At 40.3% G+C, this 21,005-nt stretch overlaps 1 protein-coding gene, 1 long non-coding RNA gene and 2 other non-coding genes across 5 annotated transcripts in view; 3 read left to right on the forward strand and 1 right to left on the reverse strand.

Annotated features, from left to right (window-relative positions):
• Positions 1 to 53: 53 nt before the first annotated feature.
• LOC132436279 (uncharacterized) lies at positions 54 to 20,420 on the forward strand. Its single transcript, XR_009521756.1, has 4 exons — positions 54 to 264; positions 4,747 to 4,812; positions 8,637 to 8,759; positions 20,241 to 20,420. It is a non-coding gene; the product is annotated as an uncharacterized lncRNA (long non-coding RNA).
• Positions 564 to 704, forward strand: LOC132436731 (small Cajal body-specific RNA 17). The gene has a single exon (XR_009521877.1). It is a non-coding gene; the product is annotated as a small Cajal body-specific RNA 17 (non-coding RNA).
• LOC132436724 (small Cajal body-specific RNA 18) lies at positions 782 to 863 on the forward strand. Its single transcript, XR_009521873.1, has one exon. It is a non-coding gene; the product is annotated as a small Cajal body-specific RNA 18 (non-coding RNA).
• Positions 13,450 to 21,005, reverse strand: part of MYO5B (myosin VB) — a 382,270-nt gene continuing 374,714 nt past the window's right edge. For both annotated transcript variants that reach the window (XM_060029032.1, XM_060029033.1), the window contains 3 exons: positions 20,414 to 20,588; positions 18,947 to 19,027; positions 13,450 to 13,808 (listed from right to left, as the gene is read on the reverse strand). In XM_060029032.1, the coding sequence (XP_059885015.1) occupies positions 13,656 to 13,808; positions 18,947 to 19,027; positions 20,414 to 20,588 (409 nt within the window). In that variant the 3' untranslated portion in view covers positions 13,450 to 13,655. The remainder of the gene's footprint in view (positions 13,809 to 18,946; positions 19,028 to 20,413; positions 20,589 to 21,005) is intronic.

The following is a 21,005-nucleotide window of genomic DNA, read 5'->3' on the forward strand; positions in this document are numbered from 1 at the left end:
GCCGCGCCTTTTTACCTACTTCGCGCCGCTCGGCCAGGGCTCGCTCTCTCTTTTGGCAGGACGCGGCCCTCTGCGCCACCCCGTGGGAACCAAGGGTACCGAAACCTCCCGGGGAGACCGGCCTTGGACAAGAGAACGTTCCTCGCAAGCGGATTTTTTTCCTCATATCGCTGTTTTTAAAGACTTTGTCTCTCTTGTCTCCCAATCAAGAGAATGATTTGACTCTACCCTGTCCATCCTATCTACGCCCCGCTACCCCAACAGGTAATTAACGTGCCTCTTCACCCCCACTCCTGACTTTTCTTAAACGTGTGACCAGGCGGCCGAAAGTGTGGAACTGCTTTGAAGGAGGTGGGGTGCGGCCGGGCGCTGCCTGTGGACCGGAAGTCGAGTGGGGGAGGCTCGGAAGACGGCGGGAGGGGAGTGGCTGAGCGACTCCCGCAGGCTGGGGAGAGCGGCTGCGCAGACCAGGGGCAGAGGCCTAGACTGCGGGGCAGGCGAGGGGGACAGGCCCGGGGAGGTTGGCAGGCGTGGAGTGTAGCGAGTGGCGTAGGGCAGGGGCGCCCCCGGGTCCACGATGCAGCTCCGGATGAAGCCGCTGTATTTTCCTTATATGATCGGGCCCCATGGCTGGCGGCGCCGCTGGCGGAGCCTGAGAGGATTATGAAAACTTGTCAGGCGAAATGGGGCCAGGGAACCGGGGGCTGGGAGATTAGGGTGGGCCGGTTAGGCTACGGATGAGGGAGGTTAGGGATGCCTCTGCCGCTGTAACTGTGAGCCCTGGTCGATGATGACGTGACCACTGCGCAATCTGAGTTCTGGGAACCAGGTGATGAGTGTGTGCTGAGAACGGACTGAGACCGGGCGAGCAGGAGGCGACCCGGGCAGAGAAGGGGCAGATCCCCAGCGCCAGGGCTCGGAGGCTGGCCAGGCTGCCTCGGGCTTGATTCGCGTGGTCGGTGTGGTGTGCTGCAAGGACAATGAACAAGATAAACTAAAAGGGCCAACATCGCCGGAACAGTTACCAGACCCTTAATCACTCTGTCATGCAGCAACCATTGCAACATCTCTGAGCTTTCCCAAGCAGCATGCCTTGCTCCTTTTCCATACCATATACAGAAAGGTATTCATCCCACTGGAAACATGCAGATCCTACCCAATCAGCGGGTGACTCAGAAGTCCCTTTGTTCTCTGGCTATAAAAACAGACAAGCAGGGTATATGCCCAGTAGTGGGATTGCTGGCTCGGATCAGCTCGCTGCCTTGTGACCACCTAGAGGGGTGGGATAGGGAGGGTGGGAGGGACGGAGACGCAAGAGGGAGGGGATATGGGGATATATGTATATGTATAACTGATTCACTTTGTTAATCACGTCCCTCCATCTGTTCTTCCATCAAACCATCTTTTTTTTTTTTTTTTTTTTTAATGCAGATCTTAGTACACTTCACCCAGAAATACTATGACTCATGTTAGGAGGTCAGTATTTGTTTACAGTTCTTTTAAGGCAAAATCTCCATGGGGTCAAATGTACAAACCTTAAATTGGATGAGTTTCACAAGTGCATATACTCTTTTAACCCAAACTACTCTCAGCTTTCAAAATATAATTTAGAACATGTCCATCGTTACAGAAAATTCCTTCATTTCCCATTTGTTCTCCCAGTTATCCACTGTTCCCTTTTACTCACCATCTATTGTAATTTGACCCTCTGGTTTATTCCTTTTCTTTCTTCTGTTGCTTTGATTTGAGCAAATCCAGGAAATTGACAGTCGTCAATTCAATACATGAATTCTGAGGCTATTGACTTTAAAAAGTATGTGTGCTCCTTTTTCACAAGAAGTGTATATAGTCAGTGGAATTTGGACTTTGAATAAATCAAAACTTCCCACATACCTGATGATTTTTTTTCACCTTCATATTCTGGATGATGAGCAAAGAGCATAGAAAAATAAAAGCTACCATCTATGAGCGCTGTGTGCCCACCATGCACCAGGCACTTATGTATGCTGTTTATAATTCATATACTCAGGCAATATGATAATTGTTATATAAAACTGAATAACATACAATTCATATAACAGACAAACCCAAATTAAGGCACATTCTGCAACCCCATGAAATAGGTAAGAGTTTTTTCTTTCTCATTTTATAAATGAGGAAGCTTAGACCCAGAGAAACCAAAGAATTTGCCAAGGCCTCAAATCTAGATTTGCTGAATTATAGGTTTGAACTCTTGATTCTCAGAAGCCCAAGGCCCATGTTGTTTGTCCAGGGCTTATGGCATGTGGAACGTAGAAGCGGAGGTAGAAAAAGAGACAGGTATCATTAACTAAGGTATATGTTATAGAAAACAGGAAAGGAGGTGAATGTTAAGTTAGTCTTCCTCGGTGGAAGAAATAAAGTAGTTGAAACCTTGGTAAAAGTAACATACTTGCATATGGTGGCTTGGATTAGAAGATTTATTTGCTTTTTTGGCAGGGGAAGGATCTAGGGGTATGAGGTTAAGTGTGGTTTCAGGTAGGTGGAGAAGTGAGGCAACGTGTCACTACTAGATGCTCAGCCTTTCTCAACCACGGCTCCTACAGAAAATGATTTGAATGATTATTTTCTTAATCCTTCCAAGGATGGTACAGAGCTGGTACCATTAGAGCATTAGAACTTGATTTATGTTTGAAAGCTAGTAACATAATAAAATTGAAACCAAAATGGAATTCATTAGGTGAGCCAAAACCAACACATTTTATCTCAAGCCGACACTCAGTAAACTTAAGCCAGTCAAATGTGTGTTTTGCAATGAAGAAAATAAAAATCAGAAAACATGCAGTGAATTATCTGTAAGTGTGAGATACAGCGGCGGAGGAAATAAACAGATCTTTAAAAGTTATGGGTTTTTCCATTAAAACTTTCTAATAGTCCAAATGCAGAGTAATTGCATCTGGTCTGTAGAACTATTGATAAGGGTATTAGCGTTCTTTAATAAGAGAAAAAGTCAGGTTCCATTCAATTTGCCCCCCATATATTTATTAAGAAAAGTTAAGATACCATCACTCTAAGTATCACGGTTTCCCACTCAATACCTTACAGATCACCAGCAGCAAGTCTTTCCAAATTTCCTAAGTTTTTTGTAATTAAAAATGTCATGAAAATGGATGGATTTTGAAAACCATTGGGTAAAAGTTTTACATATATAAAAAACATGTAAATCTATGTAAAGATATTTATGTAATCTCAAAGTATCATGAAGAGGAAAAGTTATCCATACACTAGAGAAATCTTGTATTACCATGACCAAGTGACCAAGCTTAACATTACCAGTAATGGGACAAACTGACATCATGCACCCTCTGGATACACTGAGGACACAACCTCACTTATGTAGGATTTCTCCAAAAAAAGTCTGACTTGAATCTAATCATAAGGAAACAATCAGACAAATCCAGATTGAGGGACATTCTGCAAAATAACTGACCTGAACTCTTAAAAAAATGTCAATGTTGTGAAAAACAAAACAGGCCAGGAATAGTATTAGATTAGAGGAGATATGTGACATTTGAATGTAACATAGGATCTTTAATTGGAAACTGGATTTAAAAACAACAACTCTAAAGATCAGAATTGGGACAGTTGGGGGAACTTTCTATAAATTGCATGAGACGGTAGCATTGACATTACTTTTCCTGATTATGTTAATTATATTGTAGATATGGCAGAGATTGTCCTTTGTTCTTAGGAGGTACACACTGAAGTATTTAGAGGTGAAGAGTCATGATGCTGCAACTAATTACCAAATAACTCAAAAAATGCATACAAATACAGTGGCAGAGAAAGAGAGATAGCAGATGCGGCAAAGTATTACCAATTAGGGAACCTAAAGGTAGAGTATACGGTTGTTCATTGCTCTATTTTGACAACTCTTCAGTAGTTATTTAACTTTTCAAAATAGAAATTGGGAGGAAAAGTATCTTTCAATAAAGATGCAAAATTACCGGAAATAAATTATAATTAGTTCTTTTCATGTTTAACCATATATAACCAAGTATATATTGTATAACACTAAATATCTATATCAAAATTAGTTATTTTATAATTCTTAAAATCTAGACATGGGCCCTCGTGAGATGTAAATGTTCTAAGACATTTAGCTCTCAGTATTTTTAGAAATGCCCTGTTATCATTTCTTTCTGTAATTATTTTTTTGAAAAAAAAAAGGAGTAGATCAGCGTTAAGACTGGAAATCAATGAATCTATTGTAAATCTGTAAATTCTAATGTTAAGATTTCATTAGGATTTCAGAAATAACCAGCCTCAGCCCTATCTTCTACATTTTGTGGATAATTTTCCTGTGCTTAAACTTCCTATAATACTCAAAATTAATGGTAGCTTATGCAGCAATGGCTTTAGAAGTTTCAGTAACAGAAACTGGGAAAATTGGTGGAGTTGGTAGGGGCTAGGACAATGTTAACAAATGTATAATGTAACAAATTTGTTACAAATGTAACAAATGAGTTTTCCCTCTGTATCTTAGGGAATGGTTACAGGAGGATACCAAAATCAAGTCCCTTATCTAAAATGACATGGTATTTGGATATAACCTACACACATTCTCCTTTAAGCAATCTCTGGATTAGTTATAGTACCTTATACAATGTAAATTCTATGTAAATAGTTGCTGGTGCATGGAAAATTCAAGTTTTGCTTTTGGAACTTTCTGGAAAAAATTTTTTTTCAAATATTTTTGATTTGCAGTTGATTGCATCCATGGACACAGAGCCCAAGGATACAGAGGGCCTTGACTTTGAATAAATGAGACAGGTGAGTTTGCTAATCTTGAGTAGTTGGGCAAGTTATGTATGTGCTCATTGTTAATCTAACTGCTTTGGTGATAACTTCAAATTTTGTTAATTAAGAAGAAGTTATTACCTTGGATGTAGTTTTGTCCTTATAACAAATACCTACTCTACAGAAAGTTCGAGTTGCCAAACAAGAACATCAGAAATGAAATGTAGACAGAAAATAATACAGACACTGATTTACCGAACTTATTTTAAGCTTACCCCAGGTCTAGGTGTGTTCCAAATAGCTTAAGATGTTGTCACAGACCTAAGTGAAGGATATATACAGTTGACCCTTGAACAGCATGAGTTTGAGCTGCACGGGTTCATTTATACGCAGAATTTTTTCAGTAGTAAATACTACTGTACTGCATGAGCAGAGGTTGGTTGGAACCTCCCATATGGAGGGCTGTCTATAAATTATCTAGAGACTTTTGACTGTATGGAGGGTGGGCTCTCCTCCCCCCATTCAAGGGTCCAGTGTATTTGTCTTTGTTCCTCTACCTGTTTGAAGGTTATTTGCAGTGTCTATATCCTTAGCAAGCCTTAGAATTTCATTTAGTAATACAGGCATACCTCATTTTATTCTGCTTCACTTTATTGCCTTTTGTTTTGTTTTGGTTTGGTTTGTTTTTCATTGAGTATGTGGCAGCCCTGCTTGGAGCAAGTCTACTGGTGCTATTTTTCCAACAGCATTTGCTCACTTTGTGTCTCTGCATCACATTTTGGCAATTCTTACAATATTTCAAATTTTTTCACAATTATTATATTTGTTACGGTGATCTGTGATCAGTGATCTTTGCTGGTACTACTGTAATTGTTTTGGGGTGCCACAAACCACACCCATATAAGATGGCAAATTTAATCGATTATCTTGTGTGTGTTCTGACTGCTCCACTGGCTGGCTGTTTCCCTGTCCTTTCCCTGTCCTCAGGTCTCCCTATTCCCTGAGACACAACAGTATTGAAATTAGGCCAACTCATAATCCTGCAGTGGCCTCTTAAGTGCTCAAGTGAAAGGAAGAGTCACACATCTCTCACATTATATCAAAAGCTAGAAATGATGAAACTTAGTGAGGAAGGCATGTGGAAAGCCAAGATAGGCTGAAAGCTAGGCCTTTTGCAAACATTTAGCGAAGTTGTGAATGAAAAGGAAAAGTTCTTGAAGGAAATTGAAAGTGGTACTCCAGTGAACACACAATAATAAGAAAGCAAAACAGCCTATCGCTGATACAGAAGTTTTCATGGTCTGGATAGAAGATCAAGCCCGTCACAACATTCCCTTAGGCCAAACCCTGGTCCAGAGCAAGGCCCTAACTCTCTTCAGTTCTGGGAAGGCTGAGAGAGGTGAGGAAGCAGCAGAAGAAAAGTTTGAAGCTAGCAGAGGTTGGTCCATGAGGTTTAAGGAAAGAAGCCATCTCTAATAGCATCAAAATGCAAGGTGAAACAGCAAGTGCTGATGTAGTAGCTAAAGCAAGTTATCCAGAATCTAGCTAAGATAATTAATGAGGGTGGTTAGACTAAACAACAAATTTTCAATGCAGACAAAACAGCTGTCTATTGGAAGAGGATGCCATCTAGGACTTTCATAGCCAGAGAGGAGAAGTCAATGCCTGACTTCAGAGCTTCGAAGGACAGGCTGACTATCTTGTTAGGGGCTAATGGAGCTGGTGACTTGAAGTTGAAGCCAATCCTCACTTACCTTTCTGAAAATCTTAGGATCCTTAAGAATTATGCTAAATCTACTTTGCCTGTGCTCTATAAATGGAACAACAAGCCTGGATTACAGCATATCTGTTTACCACATGGTTTTCTGAATATTTTAAGCCCATTGTTGAGATCTCCTGCTCAGAAGAAAAGATTGCTTTCAAAATATGACTGCTCATTGTCAAAGCACCTGGTCACCCAAGAGCTCTGATGGAGAGGTACAATGAGATTTATGTTGTTTTCATGCCTGCTAACACAACATCCATTCTGCAGCCCATGGATCAGGTAGTCATTTTGACTTTCAAGTCTTATTGTTTAAGATATACATTTTGTAAGGCTATAGCTGCCATACATAGTGATTTGAGAAGATTAACTCTAATTTTGAAAGATGTTCTACTGTGGGTAAAATGCTATCAAACAGCATTGCATGCTACGAGAAATCGTTCATGAAAAGAAGAGTCAATAGATGTGGCAACTTCATTGATGACTTTTTTTTCTTTAATTTTATTTATTTATTTATTTTTATACAGCACCTTCTTATTAATTCTCTATTTTATACATATTAGTGTATAGATGTCAATCAGAATTGCTACAGCCACCCAACTTTCAGCAACTACCACGCTGATCAGTCAGTAGCCATCAACATTGAGGCAAGACCCTCCACCAACAAAAAGATTAAGTCTTGAAGGTTCAGATGATGGTTAGCATTTTTAAGCAATAAAGTATTTTTAGATTAAGATATGTACATTTTTTTTAGACATAATGTTATTGCATACTTCAGTATAGTGGAAACATAACTTTTATATGCACTGGGAAACCAACAAATTCATGTTACTCACTTTATTGTGATATTCACTTTATTGCAGTGGTCTGCAACCAAACTGGCAGTATCTCCAAGGTACCTGCCATAACCTGTATAACCTGAGGTGTAACCATGCAGGCCCCTATTGGTCCTTCCCTGGACAGGCCCGCCCCCTACCCCCACCCCCACGTCCTCCACCTGCCTCTTGTTAGTAGAAAAACTTTAACCGCCTAGGCCTTCCCTGAGTTCCAAAGAGCAAACTTAATCAGAGAATGAGAAAATGCAGAAACAAAGGAAAACAGTCAAGACAAAAATAATAACAGTTTAGCCATTAAACAAAGTCAAGGACTTTTAGTTCCTCCTCAAGGGCTATAGATAATATTCTGAGCCAAGTCCTCTGAGCTGTTTTGCAGATACTGAAACTGCCACCAGGTGGGAGAAGTTAACTTCGTGCTGCCCACAAGCACATAGACCCCAGACCAGCTGGAACCAGAAGGTTGGTGATGTTGACCCCTGATTACCTCACCACCAACCAGTCAGAAGAATGTCTAGGAGCAGATCAGGTACCCTGAGACCCTCTGCCTCACCCTGTCTTTCAAAGCCTTTCCCTGAAATCCATCTGGAGTTCAGGTTTTTTGAGCATTAGCCACCCATACTCCTTGCTTAGCCCTGCAGTACACTGCACTTTCCTTCTCCACGGCCCCATGTTGGTAGATTGGCTTTACTGTGTGCAGGCGAGCAGACCCAAGTTTGGTTCAGTAACGGTACCTCCTTGGTTCTAAGTTTACCCTGCAAAATGCTAATATTGGTGGAAGGGGACAACACTGTGTTGATGCCCTTGAGCCAAACGCCTCCTGGCACACACCTGTCTGTGAACAGGCTGGGTTTAACGCTGTTGCAACAGGAAGTCTGCACATCACGGGCACACCTTAGGGAAGTGAGGGGCAGCTCAGTGAGAGGGTGTTGGACGTTGGGCTTTGGTTAGGTGATTTGGGGAGTCCAGCGATGCAGAGGTTCACTCTGGATTGGGTGCTGTTCAGAAGTAGGGTCAAGTCTTTGATTAGCTATTTCAGCATGATCCTATCTAGAAGGAGGGAAGATTAGAGCTAGACTAAAGCTGCAACTGGTGAAGAAGCTGCAGTCACCCATTAGCCAGGAGAGGGGTGTTTGGTATCGTGTGGTTTACACAGAGATCCTGTGTTTGTGTTTAGACAAAACTGTGACGTAGTCTTGTGTTGTCTCCCTTCATTAGTCAGAGTGAGCTTGTCTGATGTGGTTTTGTAAAATTGTGTGCAGAAGGAGATCACCGGGGCCTAGCTGGGAGCACCAGGCCAGCTTCTGCCACCACCCAGACCTACCTCTAAGTGTCAGACCAGGACCCAGATGTCGGCTGCTTTGTTCTTTCTCTACTGTTACTACGTAAGTGTATGCTGTCTGAAATTTGGCTCTTGGCACACAGTTTTCCTGTTGAGGTCCTGAAGATAGGCACTCACCTCTCTGGGAATGAGGTGGAGGCTTTCCTGAAGAGAGGTTATTCTTCCACCAGCCACCCAGAAGTTTGTCCATCCTTAAGTGGGAAGCTGGGTTCCAGAGGTAACTTTTCAGCTGATCAGTATGTTGTGAACACATTTCTGTATCATGAAATATTCCAATAGGGTTCCCTAATGATGGGTGTTTAAGGGCACCTTCCCTGGAGATGTCCTATCCTGTACATTTGGGTGAGGTTGGTTATGTGAGTTCTTAAAAAGATTTCCAGGTGATTTTTGTGTGTGCTCCTCTAGGTAATAAACAGTCTACCAACGTTTCCATACAAATGTTCAGTTTCTAGGCTCTCTGTTCTGCTCCAATGGTCAAATTTTCTATCTCTGTGCCAGTTGCACTCATCTGAATTACTGAAGTTTTATAGTAAGTCTTGGTACGTATTAGGGAAAGCTTTCCCGCTTTGTCTTGAGGAGCCTCTTCCTTATCGTTGGGCCTCTGCTCTTCCATATAAATTTTAGAATTAGCTTGTCAATTTTCACCAAAAAAAACTGTAGTGAGATGGATTTTAATCTACGGACCAACTTGGGGACAACTGACATTTTTGTGGTATGGAGTCTTCTTATCTGTGAAATATATTTCTCCAATTTTTAAATGTTACTGTTAATGTTTTTCACTTATATATAAGATCCTCCATACAGATCTTGTAAATATTTTCCCCACTGATTTGTAATGCCACCTCTACCATTTACAAAGTTATACATATGAGTCTATCTCTGGGCTCTCTGTCCTATTCCATTGATCCACTACACCAAAACTGCCTTGTTTGAGTTGTGTAGCTCAGTAAGTATTATTTTATAGGGAAAGTCTCTCTCTACCCCAACTTGCAGGCTGTAGTTTGCCAAACCCTGGTTTAAATGATCATGAAGCATCTTTGAATATAGGCCCCTGAATAGTTTCTTAAGCATTAAAAATTAACTTTTCAGTCAATGTGTGGTTACAGAGTTTTAAATTTCATTTAAATTTGTCACACCACTTTTTTCAAAAGTATTTATTTCCACAAATTTTTATTCACAGCTGAATATTACAGTAACTAATACAAGCAATTTTTATAAACAAAGGTGTAGTTTACAGATTTGGTCAAAGTGGAAAAATATTTTTATTAGTAGTATTTCTTCTCCATTGTTAGATTCACCCATGAATATGATGGGATCCCCTTCAGTGAAGAAGTCCTTCATCCAAACATCAGTTGGGAGCAAAATGTTATAGTCAAATCTGGATTATTCTGATACTGTATCACTTTAGAAAGTAGTTTAAATTAATTTTTGATTGACCCCCTTTATTAAAATTAGAAATTTTTTTAGGAAAAACAATCTTGAGTCTCTATCTAATGACCTTTATAATAAGAAAAAGTCCTGTGGCATTGGCATCAACCTCTAATTTTCTATACTCCCCAACTCTCTATGGTACCGATGTGTACAAAAAGTGGATTATGGCTATTTGGGTCATGCAGCAAATAATTTGAGAAACTGCAGAGAAATCTACTATGAGGAAGATCTACAGTGTCCTGCCCCTTGCTGTCATACTTTAGTAACTGTTTAGTCATTGGGCATTATACAAGTGCTTCAACCTAGGATGCCCTTGGTGCCTCAGAATGAATGAAAACAAATGTACTGTATGTAAAAGAAATGGATTCTAATGCATTTGTTACTATAATCTTAATGCATTAAGTTAAGCTCTAAGTAAATATTTGATGAACTGATGGTAGCAGTGTTAATTTTTTTTAAGTTTTCCAAGTTCCTCGTTTTGTCTGTTTTGTTTTGTTTTTACAAAAGCTTTAAAATTTAGTACAGGAAAGGGAAGAAAGTCGTATTGATATGCTTCATAAAAAGGGGGGAAAAGCCTGTTTTCCTTTGGGTCTGATCTGCTTGCTGGGTACCATAAGTCTAACTGCAGCTGTGATGGCACAGGGAGAATGTCGGTGATATGCATGTAGGTGATATGCTTGTCAGCCTCAGCAACGAACACACATTACTCTAGGTAGACAGATAGGTCCCATATAATACTTAAAATACAAATTGTTTAATCTAAGTATTTGATTCTTAAGTAATCTTTAAAATGCTTCTCATGTTTCAAAAGACAGATCAAAACACCACCAGGACGTTATGCTGAACATGAAAATTCTTCCCACAGAAACACTTATTTCAGAGAACTGATGTCAGTTACCTTAGTAACTGCTAAAGGCACATGGTGAGAAAAGTGACAACTAAATTTAAAATACTAAAATATAAAGACAGATACTTGGTTTAGAATTCAAAACTTTACGTTGAATTAAGTTATTTAAATTAAGTCATTATTGATTTCATGAAGTTGGAAAATGAACTGACTTTAAAAAAAATGCAAAGAAGAAAAATGCTAACATATTAAAGATGCTTCTTCTAGTTGCCAAGTGTTACATTAAAAAGGGCAGATCTAAACATTAAGTAACTGATTACTGTATTCCTTTATTCCTGGTGTCTATAAAAGAGTACTTGTTTTTTAAGTATATATAGATCAAGTACAGCTCCAGTGAAATACCTTTACCTTCGGAAGAGGAGAACTAAACCTGCATTTCTTAGGCTAAGTAGAGGACTATTCACGAGGTTCCCCCACCCCATTTATTCTACGTGCCAAGCTTTTATTCAGTGAGTCCTTGGCACCCAGTGATTAACCAGTGACAGCAGAGGGAGTAACCCAGAGGGATGGAGAGAATGATGGTGTAAGACAGCACGTAGGACAGGAAGCCGTTGCATTTATGGAATCGCTGCTTTTTACACTCCTTAGCACTCTAACAAGGCATTTTTGGTTCTCGAAGATTAAGAACAGGCCTTACATGAAGCCAAGTTTTAAACTAAAGTGCAGTAAAAAGCAAGTTACACATAATAAACAACTTGAAAAAGAGGCAGCCACGGACTCAACTGGTTTAGACTGGCCTTCCAAAGCTAGTCAGCATATGGGTTTTTGAAGGATGTGGTCAGGGATGTCATATCATGTAACTCTAGCTGGGAAGGAAGGGAAAGGCACAGCTCTGCGTGGACACCTAAGAGAAGCCGGGACGTGCAACGTGGAGGTCGAGGGGATCATGCCGCCGACTCGGGTTGGGACGTGCTGGGCAGCGGTCTTCGCCCGGGGGCTGTGCCTCGTCCTGCCCAGCGGGCGAGGAGAGCTCCGCGCACAGGATTGTTTAGGGCTCGGAGTGTGTTGTGTTTCCAAGAGCCTTTTAAGCTGAGAGGCTGAGTAAGAGAAGGTGGCGGGGTATGGGGGCTCTACTTGTACTCTGTGGAGAAATTTTTTCTTCTTGATGCAACATAGAGGCTCTTCTATGATTTGCAAACACCATCTGTTCCTGTCATGGGAGCAGCATACTGTTATCTACCAGAAATATGAAAAAAATAGTAGAAGACTGTAAACAACATGTAGGATTTTCTAATCGAATGCTTGCTTTAGAAGAGACAAAAAATTATAAAATAGCAAACAAATAAATTCATTGTAATATTATCACTGAATATTCTTTAAATCTCCCCATAAACCCATTGAATATTCTTTATTCTTTACAATTCATTGTAAAATTCATTGTAATATTATCATTGAAAGTTCTTTAAACCCTTATTTCAAAGCAGAGATATTTACAGTTTTTTGTGGTAAATCTGAAAAGTGTTGAAAATAACCTGAAAAGGGAAAGTTGACATAAGCTTCTCTCCCTTTAAAAAGAACACACACACCCACAAACACCCAAAAGTTTTGGATAATAATTTAATAATACCTGATTTTTGAAAAAGGCTTTTCAAATAGTCTGATCCTCAAGATGAAGTTTGTTTTCCTTACTCTTTTAGTTATCTGGAATTACTAGCGCATTATGTAATGTTCTTCTTGGAGGTATAATGGCAATAAGGGATTAAAGGCTTTTATCCTGACTTGTTTGGTTTTTAATCTGTAAATAAGGCTTGTTATTCTTTTCTAACATTTAGCTTACACAGACTTTTGTGAAAGTTTTGTTGACTCAGGAAGTGCATGGATTAGCATCGGAAACGTAAAGAATATCTTTCTGTTTGCTCACATTTTTCGTGTGGGACTGCAGCATTTTTAGCGTAATTCTTCTGTAAATTCATGACTACACAAGTGGGTTTGAGTACGTTAGGGACTGAGTCTTCTAATTTTATTTCAGAAACCAATAATCAAACTGTTTAGTCTGGAGGTCAATTACACCATTGTCTCTGCATCACCAGGCATTAAAAAATATCTTTGGGAAACTTCTCAGAAGGCCCAGGTCTGTGTATTTGTCCTCAAGACATCTCCCCATAAACCCATCCACACCTACGGTTTGTTGACGGGGGGAAATGTCACTCACTATATGACAGTGTCATGGTTATTAGTACCATTATTTGTTAAAAGTCCTCTGAAGGCAGTTTATGTGACTTACATATGTTTTATATCATTTTACTTTGGGCATTCTCCAGCTATGTGCAAAGATCAAAACTAGGCAGTTTCCATTTTATAGACTGGCATCTTTTATATGGCCCATGGGGACTGCTTGGTGGCTGTAGATCATGATGTATATTTGTTTAGACCGAAATCATACTTTAAAAAAATCTTCCATATTTCAAGTGTTTTTATTCTGAGCAGTAGGTACAAAATAAAATAACAGATGTGTCTTATTCTGTATAGTTCACTCTGCACAGGTGCTCAACCTCTGATTTGATCTACTTTTATAGATTTAACAGATCCTTAAATTCACTTTACTGTACTGTATACTTCCTTCTTGCTCTCACTGGCAGTCGAGCTTTGGCACATGCATTTTCAGACTTCATTGAGGAACTCCAGATTGAGACACGCTGGAATGTGGATTGAGTCCATGGTCAGAGAAGATGGATTAAATGGGAACAAAACGGGAAACATGTGCTTGAAGTCTAACAGCAGGTGCTGAGGGTCATTCCGCTCTTGCAGTTGTGCCTGTGGGGAAGAATAAGATGACGTAAAATATTTCTTATGCCTAAAAATAGCCAGTTTTGGTGAACTCACAAAAATGAATCACAGGAATATTTATGTTACGATAACTGGGTAGGACTTCAGGAGAATGTGGTCTCCCTCTCCCTGAGGTATTTAGCAAGGAGCGAAGATCTGGTTTAGGCTTGTTGGAGATCATATGACTTTAACTCCTCTCCCAATTCTAGCATTCTTTAAAAATTTTCCATCTAAGGGAGAATAGAAAAATATAGTTCAGGTGCAAATCATATGGTGAGGCAGTATGGTGAAGTGGTTAAGGCCATGGGCTCTGGAGGCAGATAACCTGAGCTCTAATCCTGGCACCACCCTGGGTGAGTACCTGAACCTCTCTCTGCCTCAGTTTCCTCATCTGTAAAAAGGAATGGGGAGACTGACATCACACAAAATGACAGAGCAGGAACCTCCAGGGGTCAGTCCCTCCACTGAAGCAACCACTGAGCTAGAAAAAAGCAACTGGCATCAACTATCTTGTAACTCGGTAACCTGGTTGGACACTTACAACAACCAGGAGAGTGCCTGATGAAGGGAGCGCCTGCTCATCTTTGCTAAGAGATCAGTGTGCATCAGCTACCATTCCCCCATTCTCCAGCCCCACTGCAGCTGTAGGGATAGTAACCCACAGTCCTGGAGCAGCTGGCTGGTGCCAGGGTAGGCAGTGAGATCTTGTCTTTCAAAAATCTGGGGTTGTGCACTTTGGTTGGTCTGGCAGTTCCCTGAAGGACTGGCACAGATGCCTGCCTTGATTTTGGCTCTCTCGGGATGCAGTGGCTCCCTCCAGCAGCATCAATTGGAAGATTTAAAGGGATAGAGCCCATCTCCTTTTCCCTTTATTTGGAGGCAGATATAGGAAAAGTATAATAACTAAAATGAAAATTTTCATTTAGTTCACTAAAGGGGTCTAACAGCAGACTTGAGCAGGCAGAAGAAATGACTAGTGAAACAGAAGATAAAGCAACTGAAATTCTTCAGTTTGAGGAGTGGACAGAAAAAAGGGTGAATAAAAGTGAACAGAGCCTGAGGGACCTGTGGGACACCATAAAGTGTACCAACATATACATCATAAGAGTCCCAGAAAGAAAGGGACAGCAAACTACTGGAAGAAATAGTGGCTGGATTCCAAAATCTGATGAAAGATATATTTCTCTCTATATATCTCTCCAAGAAGCTCAACAAACTCCAAGCAGAAAAAGCTCAAAGAGATTCACACTGAGACACATTATAGTCAAAATTTCAAACCCCAATGACAAAGAAAGAATCCTGAGAGCAGCAAGAGAGAAGTGACTTATCACATAACAAGGTATCCTCAATAAGAGTAAAAGTGGGTTTCTTATCAGAAACCATGGAAGCCAGAAGGCAGGGGTGATATATTTGAAGTCCTGAAATTTCTTCTTTCTGTCAACCAAGAATTCTATATCTGGCAAAACTATCTTTCAAGATTGAAGAATTACAGTCAGCCCTCTGTATCCATGGGTTCTGCATTTGTAGATTCAACCAACCATGGATCAAAAATATTTTTAAAAATTGCAGGGCTTCCCTGGTGGCACAGTGGTTGAGAATCTGCCTGCCAATGCAGGGTACCCGGGTTCAAGCCCTGGTCTGGGAAGATCCCACATGCCGCGGGGCAACTAGGCCCGTGGGCCACAACTACTGAGCCTGTGTGTCTGGAGCCTGTGCTCCGCAACGAGAGGCCGTGACAGTGAGAGGGCCCGCACACCGTGATGAAGAGTGGCCCCTGCTCACCACAACTAGAGAAAGCCCTCGCACAGAAACGAAGACCCAACACAGCAAAAATAATAAATAAATTAATTAATTTTTTAAAAATTGCAGAAAGTTCCCAAAAGTAAAACTTGGATTTGATACATGCTGGCAACTATTTACATAGCATTTACACTGTATTCGGTACTATAAGTAAGCTAGAGATGATTTAAAGTGTACAGAGGATGTGCATAGCTTACATGCAAATACTATGTCATTTTATATAAATGACTTGAGCATCCACAGGTTTTGGTACCCATGGAGGTTCTAGAACCAATCCCCCACAGGTACTGAGGGACAACTAAGTCATTTCCAGATAAACAAAAGCAGAAGGATCTGGTTACCAGTAACTAAAGAAAGTCCTTAGGCTGAAATGAAAGGACATTAGACAGTAGCTCAAAGCCATAAGAAATCAAGCCATAAGAAGAAATAAAGAACACTGGTAAAGCTAACAACATAGGTAAATGTAAAAGCCAGCATTATACTTTTGGTTTGTAGCACCTTTTCTTGTATGATTTATACAAATGCAGAAAATAATTATAAATCTCTGTTAATGGGTACACATGTATAACAGATGTGATCTGTGACAATAACAATATAAAGGCAGAGGGATGGAGATGTATAGCAGCAGAGTATTTGTGTACTATTGACACTAAGTTGGTATTATTTAAACTAGGTCGTTATAAGTTGAAGATGTGAATAGTGATCACCACAGTAACCACTAAGAAAATAACTAAAAAATATACAGAAAAGGAAAGTAGGGAATCAAAATGATACACTCGCTACAAGAAATAAACACACAAAAAGGCAGTGATGGAAGAATTGAAAAACACAAAACATATTAAGACATCCAGGAAACAAGTAGCTAAATGGCAGAAGTAAATCCTTTATCAGTAATACTTTAAATGTAAATTTAAAGGCAATTAAAAGGCAGAGATTGGCAGAATGGATTGAAAAAACATGATCCATCTACATGCTATCTACAAGAGACAGTTTAGACACACAAAAAGTTTGAAAGTAAAAGTTTGATAAAAGACATTCCAAATAATCAGAAAAGAGCTGAAATGGCTATATTATTGTCATACAAAATATACTTTAAATAAAAAAAGTTTACGAAAGACAAAGGAGGACATTATATATCTGTAAAAGGCTCAATCTATCCAGAATATATAAGAGTTACAAATATACATGCACCTAGCAACAGAGCTCAAAATACATGAAACAAGAATGGACAGAATTAAAGGGAGAAACAGTTCTATAATAATAGTTGGACACTTCAATACCCCATTTTCAATAATGGATAGAACAACCATATGGAAAATCAACAGCAAACAGAGGCCAAAGAACACCACTATAAACCAGTTAGACTTAACAAACATATACATGACCAATTTGGAGTTATCCCCAGAAAGCAAGGGTGGTTCAACATACAAAAATACAAGACTGATATTCCTGTGTATGTATATACCTCATGCATTGCTGGTGGGAATCCTTTGGTGTGTTTAACAATCCCCTTAAATTTACATTCTTATAGGTCAGCATATTCTGTCCTCACCACCCAAGTAAATGGTTTGCTTTAATAAGCAACTTGTATTTATCCTACATAAGGTTCAAGTACAGGAGGATGGCATGGATTGTCCGAGCCTTTCCTCTGAGCACTGTCTAGGGAGAAACAGAACATAAAACTCTAGCAAGAAAAACAAAACAAAACCCAAAAACCATTTTTTGAAAGAATTGCTGGACATGGGAATTGACTGCTAAGGAAGACTCAGAATCTGACTGTACATGTCTCCAGAGAATATCTGACCAACTTCCATTGTCTTTTTCCTACTTCCTTAATTCAAACCCAAGTCTGACTTGGCTCATATTCTTTGACCTTTGGCCTGAACTCTTCTGTAAACAGTGCCAATTTATAAGCAGTTACAGCTCTCCCTCTAATGTATGTTTCAGGTATTTAAAGACAGAAAAGACTTTCTAAACCTGCACTTTGCTTTGTGTAAATTCTCAACTCTCCATAAAAACAGTAGCGGGTCAGAGAACTCAATGGCTTCTGTCATCAGTCTTTTCAGCAGCTGACTATACAATATCTGTGTTGGTGACTCTCCGCCTGCTTCTCTGTGATCCCAGTCTTTAATAAACCACTGCATTTCCCCCACTGCCTTTAAGAGAACACCCTCCCTTGATCTTCAGCCTCTATTCTCTACTTATACATGACGCTCAAGTTAATTTATTCTTTTCCTGCCTCTTCCTCTGATTACTTTTCCCCATTTCATTTTATCCTTGTTTCATATTGACAATTACTTCACAGGCTAAAGAGGTTGTTTAAAAGTTTGAGAAAGTATTAGGTCTCCTCAAAATGTTACCCACATATACTAATGGGAGAAATGCTCCTCGTGTTTTGAGTAATCTTGATGTGACTCATCATTTACATGCTGTCCGCTACGGCGCCCACAAAGGTTAGGCACTCAGCCCAGGTCACCTAGGGCTCAGCTTAGGCAGCTCATCTTTTTTTCTTTTTGAAATAGTGATCTTGGGGTCTTCTTATTTATTTATTTATTTATTTTTGGCTCTGCTGGGTCTTCGTTTCTGTGCGAGGGCTTTCTCTAATTGTGGCAAGTGGGGGCCACTCTTCATCGCGGCGCGTGGGCCTCTCACTATCGCGGCCTCTCTTGTTGCGGAGCACAGGCTCCAGACGCGCAGGCTCAGTAGTTGTGGCTCACGGACCTAGTTGCTCCACGGCATGTGGGATCTTCCCAGACCAGGGCTCGAACCCATGTCCCCTGCATTGGCAGGCAGATTCTCAACCACTGTGCCACCAGGGAAGCCCAGGCAGCTCATCTTTATGTAAAAATTCCCATACTCTTAAGACAGATTTAAATAATCATTTCCCTGAAATGTTTTCTTTCAAGCATATTCCTAAGGGCAAATATTGTAAGCTTTAAGAGTCAAGATTTAAGAGCACAAGTTGTTTTCTGAAAAGAGTATTTCTTAGTTCCATTTGTGGGTAGGGTTGATATTCCGCTTACTTTGTTAATTTCATTTTGTGCTATAGTTTAGTAACATGCTAGTGGCAAATGAACTACTTAGACAATGTCTAAGATCTGAGAGGCAGAGATGATTGACGTTCAGTCTTCTGTGCGTATATGATAAGTAATTCATGGGTGGTGTGGCTCATATGTACCTAAAGAGAACACCTAAAAACGTAAGGTCCTCTAGAATGTAACGTTATTTCATTAATAAAGAGAAGCAAGGTTAAAATCTAAACTACCAATTCTTTTATTTGTTGTTCACTAGGACTTTATAAAATTGATTAATATTTTAAAACTCACCTGGATTGTTCGTATAAAGGCCACTGTTACCCGTTCTTCAAATTCATTCAGGGGAGTATAAAGGTTCAAAATTTTGACAATCTGTTGGAATAAAAACAAAAGTTCAGCACACAGCTAAGTGAACATAAGACAACTTTTGAATTTTAAAGAACATATGACATTGGCACAGGAGGACACTTCTCTTTAGGCAAGATCCACAGTTCAGATACAGCTGGCCTGATGTTTAGGGGTCTACATGTAGTAAACTAGAGTCCGGAAGCTCTGCCTGGAAGATCTGAGCTCTCTCACCCCATTCCTCTCTCCCGTATACCTGCCCACCCCGCCCTCTACGCTCCATGGCTTATAAAGTAATGAGGATTTTAGGGAACTGCTGCCTGAAGCACTCAGCCTCTTATCCACGAGTAATTTAAAGGTTTCATTAAGAGTCCTGGGTATCTTACCTTATATAACAAAGGTCGTAACAAAGCCTTCCTACCTCCCCCCACCCCCAAAATCACTTACGAAGGAACAGATTTTACTCCTGTCTAAGTGGAAGCTAATCCTTTGTCTGCTACCAACTGTCTGGGGGAAGTAGCCAGCCCAGGGGCAGAGCGATGCCAGTTGCAGTCTAGGAGTAAACTTGTGAAAGCAACATTTTAAAAAGTTTCAAAACTTTCAGTACAGTTGTAGAAGGAAGCAGTTTTCCTCAGAGTTTGGGATCTCATCTCTTAGTAGTTAGTGGAGGAGGTAAGGAAATGTATGTTTACTTTGCCATGCTGAGTTTGGATTTTGCTGTTCTCTAGGTGCTGGGCAGGGAGAAGGTGCATGATTTAATTTGGAAAATCTGATTTCCTCATGCTGGTCTCATTCTGCGCTACCACCTTGTGGAGGGCCCATTTCTAAACAGGCACATTCATGACGGAGGGCAAGGTCACCTGTGTGGGGACAAGATCTATCTTTTTACAGACTGGTAATATCTCTGCAACCGAGTCCTAGTACAAACACAATTTTGAGGGGAAAAGGAAAGGAACATTTAAATGCCTCTAGCTAGATTCTCACTGACTTTATTTAAAATATTGTAAATGGATGCTAAGTGAAAACAGGACCATAATGGAATCATAGCGGTAAAGAAAACAATTTAATGCCAAATGCCGGATGCTTAAGTTTCTAGGTGAGAGACATTCCAGAATTCACTGTAAGCGTTTAAAAAAGTGTGTGCCTAAGCTTGACGTTTTGTGGGTTGACTACCTTATCTTTCTACGTAAGCAAGAGACACCAGAGAGTTACTGGGAAACCGTGTCATCTTGTTTCACAGACCGAAGTAGCCTTTGGTTCATCCAGGAACATCCCATCCTCTGGACCTTCAGGACTGTATCATTGGGAGCAGAAAGGGCCAGGAGTGCCACACTAAGAAACAACCACCGGCAGGAACAGACTTGAAATGGAAGCTGGGCTTGCTCTGAGGCCCTCGGCTGACAGTGACCACACCTGCTGGGTGCTGAGGGCGGTGCACAGGGAACAGATGGCCTCTGCATCTTCGGGGCTTTTCTTCTTTAACTGCAGGAGCTGGGCTGCTTGGATCAGAGGTTCCATGGTCTCAGCAACTTCCCTCTGGTGCAGGTTTCTTCCCCGAAGCCACTCCTCCAGCTGACTTATATTGTACCTTAGACACAAGAAAAGTGAGTTCTGTTAAACCTGGCCTCCTACTTCACTGGGAAGAGCTCACCTCTTGTGTTTATTTTGCAGGCCAGCTGCCATTAGTGTTATCATTCTCCTCATCTTAATTGTCCCACATGGGCAAAAGCGTGAAAAGTACCTGGCACTCAATAACTTTTTGTGAAATGAGTGGGTGCTTAAAATCAAGCCAAGATGAAGTACCTAAAGTGTCTGTACTAAGTTAATGAGAAAAAAAGGCATTAACTATATTGAATTAAAACTTAACATTTAACATTTGCAAACATGTTTGTACTTCTCTGTGAGCCTTCATGCCTCTTAAGTCATTAATTTTTCTCTCTGACCTATCCACCTCATATTTACAATCTTCATATTAAAGTATGTAAATGTGTTTAAGCTCTGAACT

The sequence above is a fragment of the Delphinus delphis genome, chromosome 13 (assembly GCF_949987515.2).
Source record: "Delphinus delphis chromosome 13, mDelDel1.2, whole genome shotgun sequence".
In the NCBI taxonomy this organism is placed as follows: domain Eukaryota; kingdom Metazoa; phylum Chordata; class Mammalia; order Artiodactyla; family Delphinidae; genus Delphinus; species Delphinus delphis.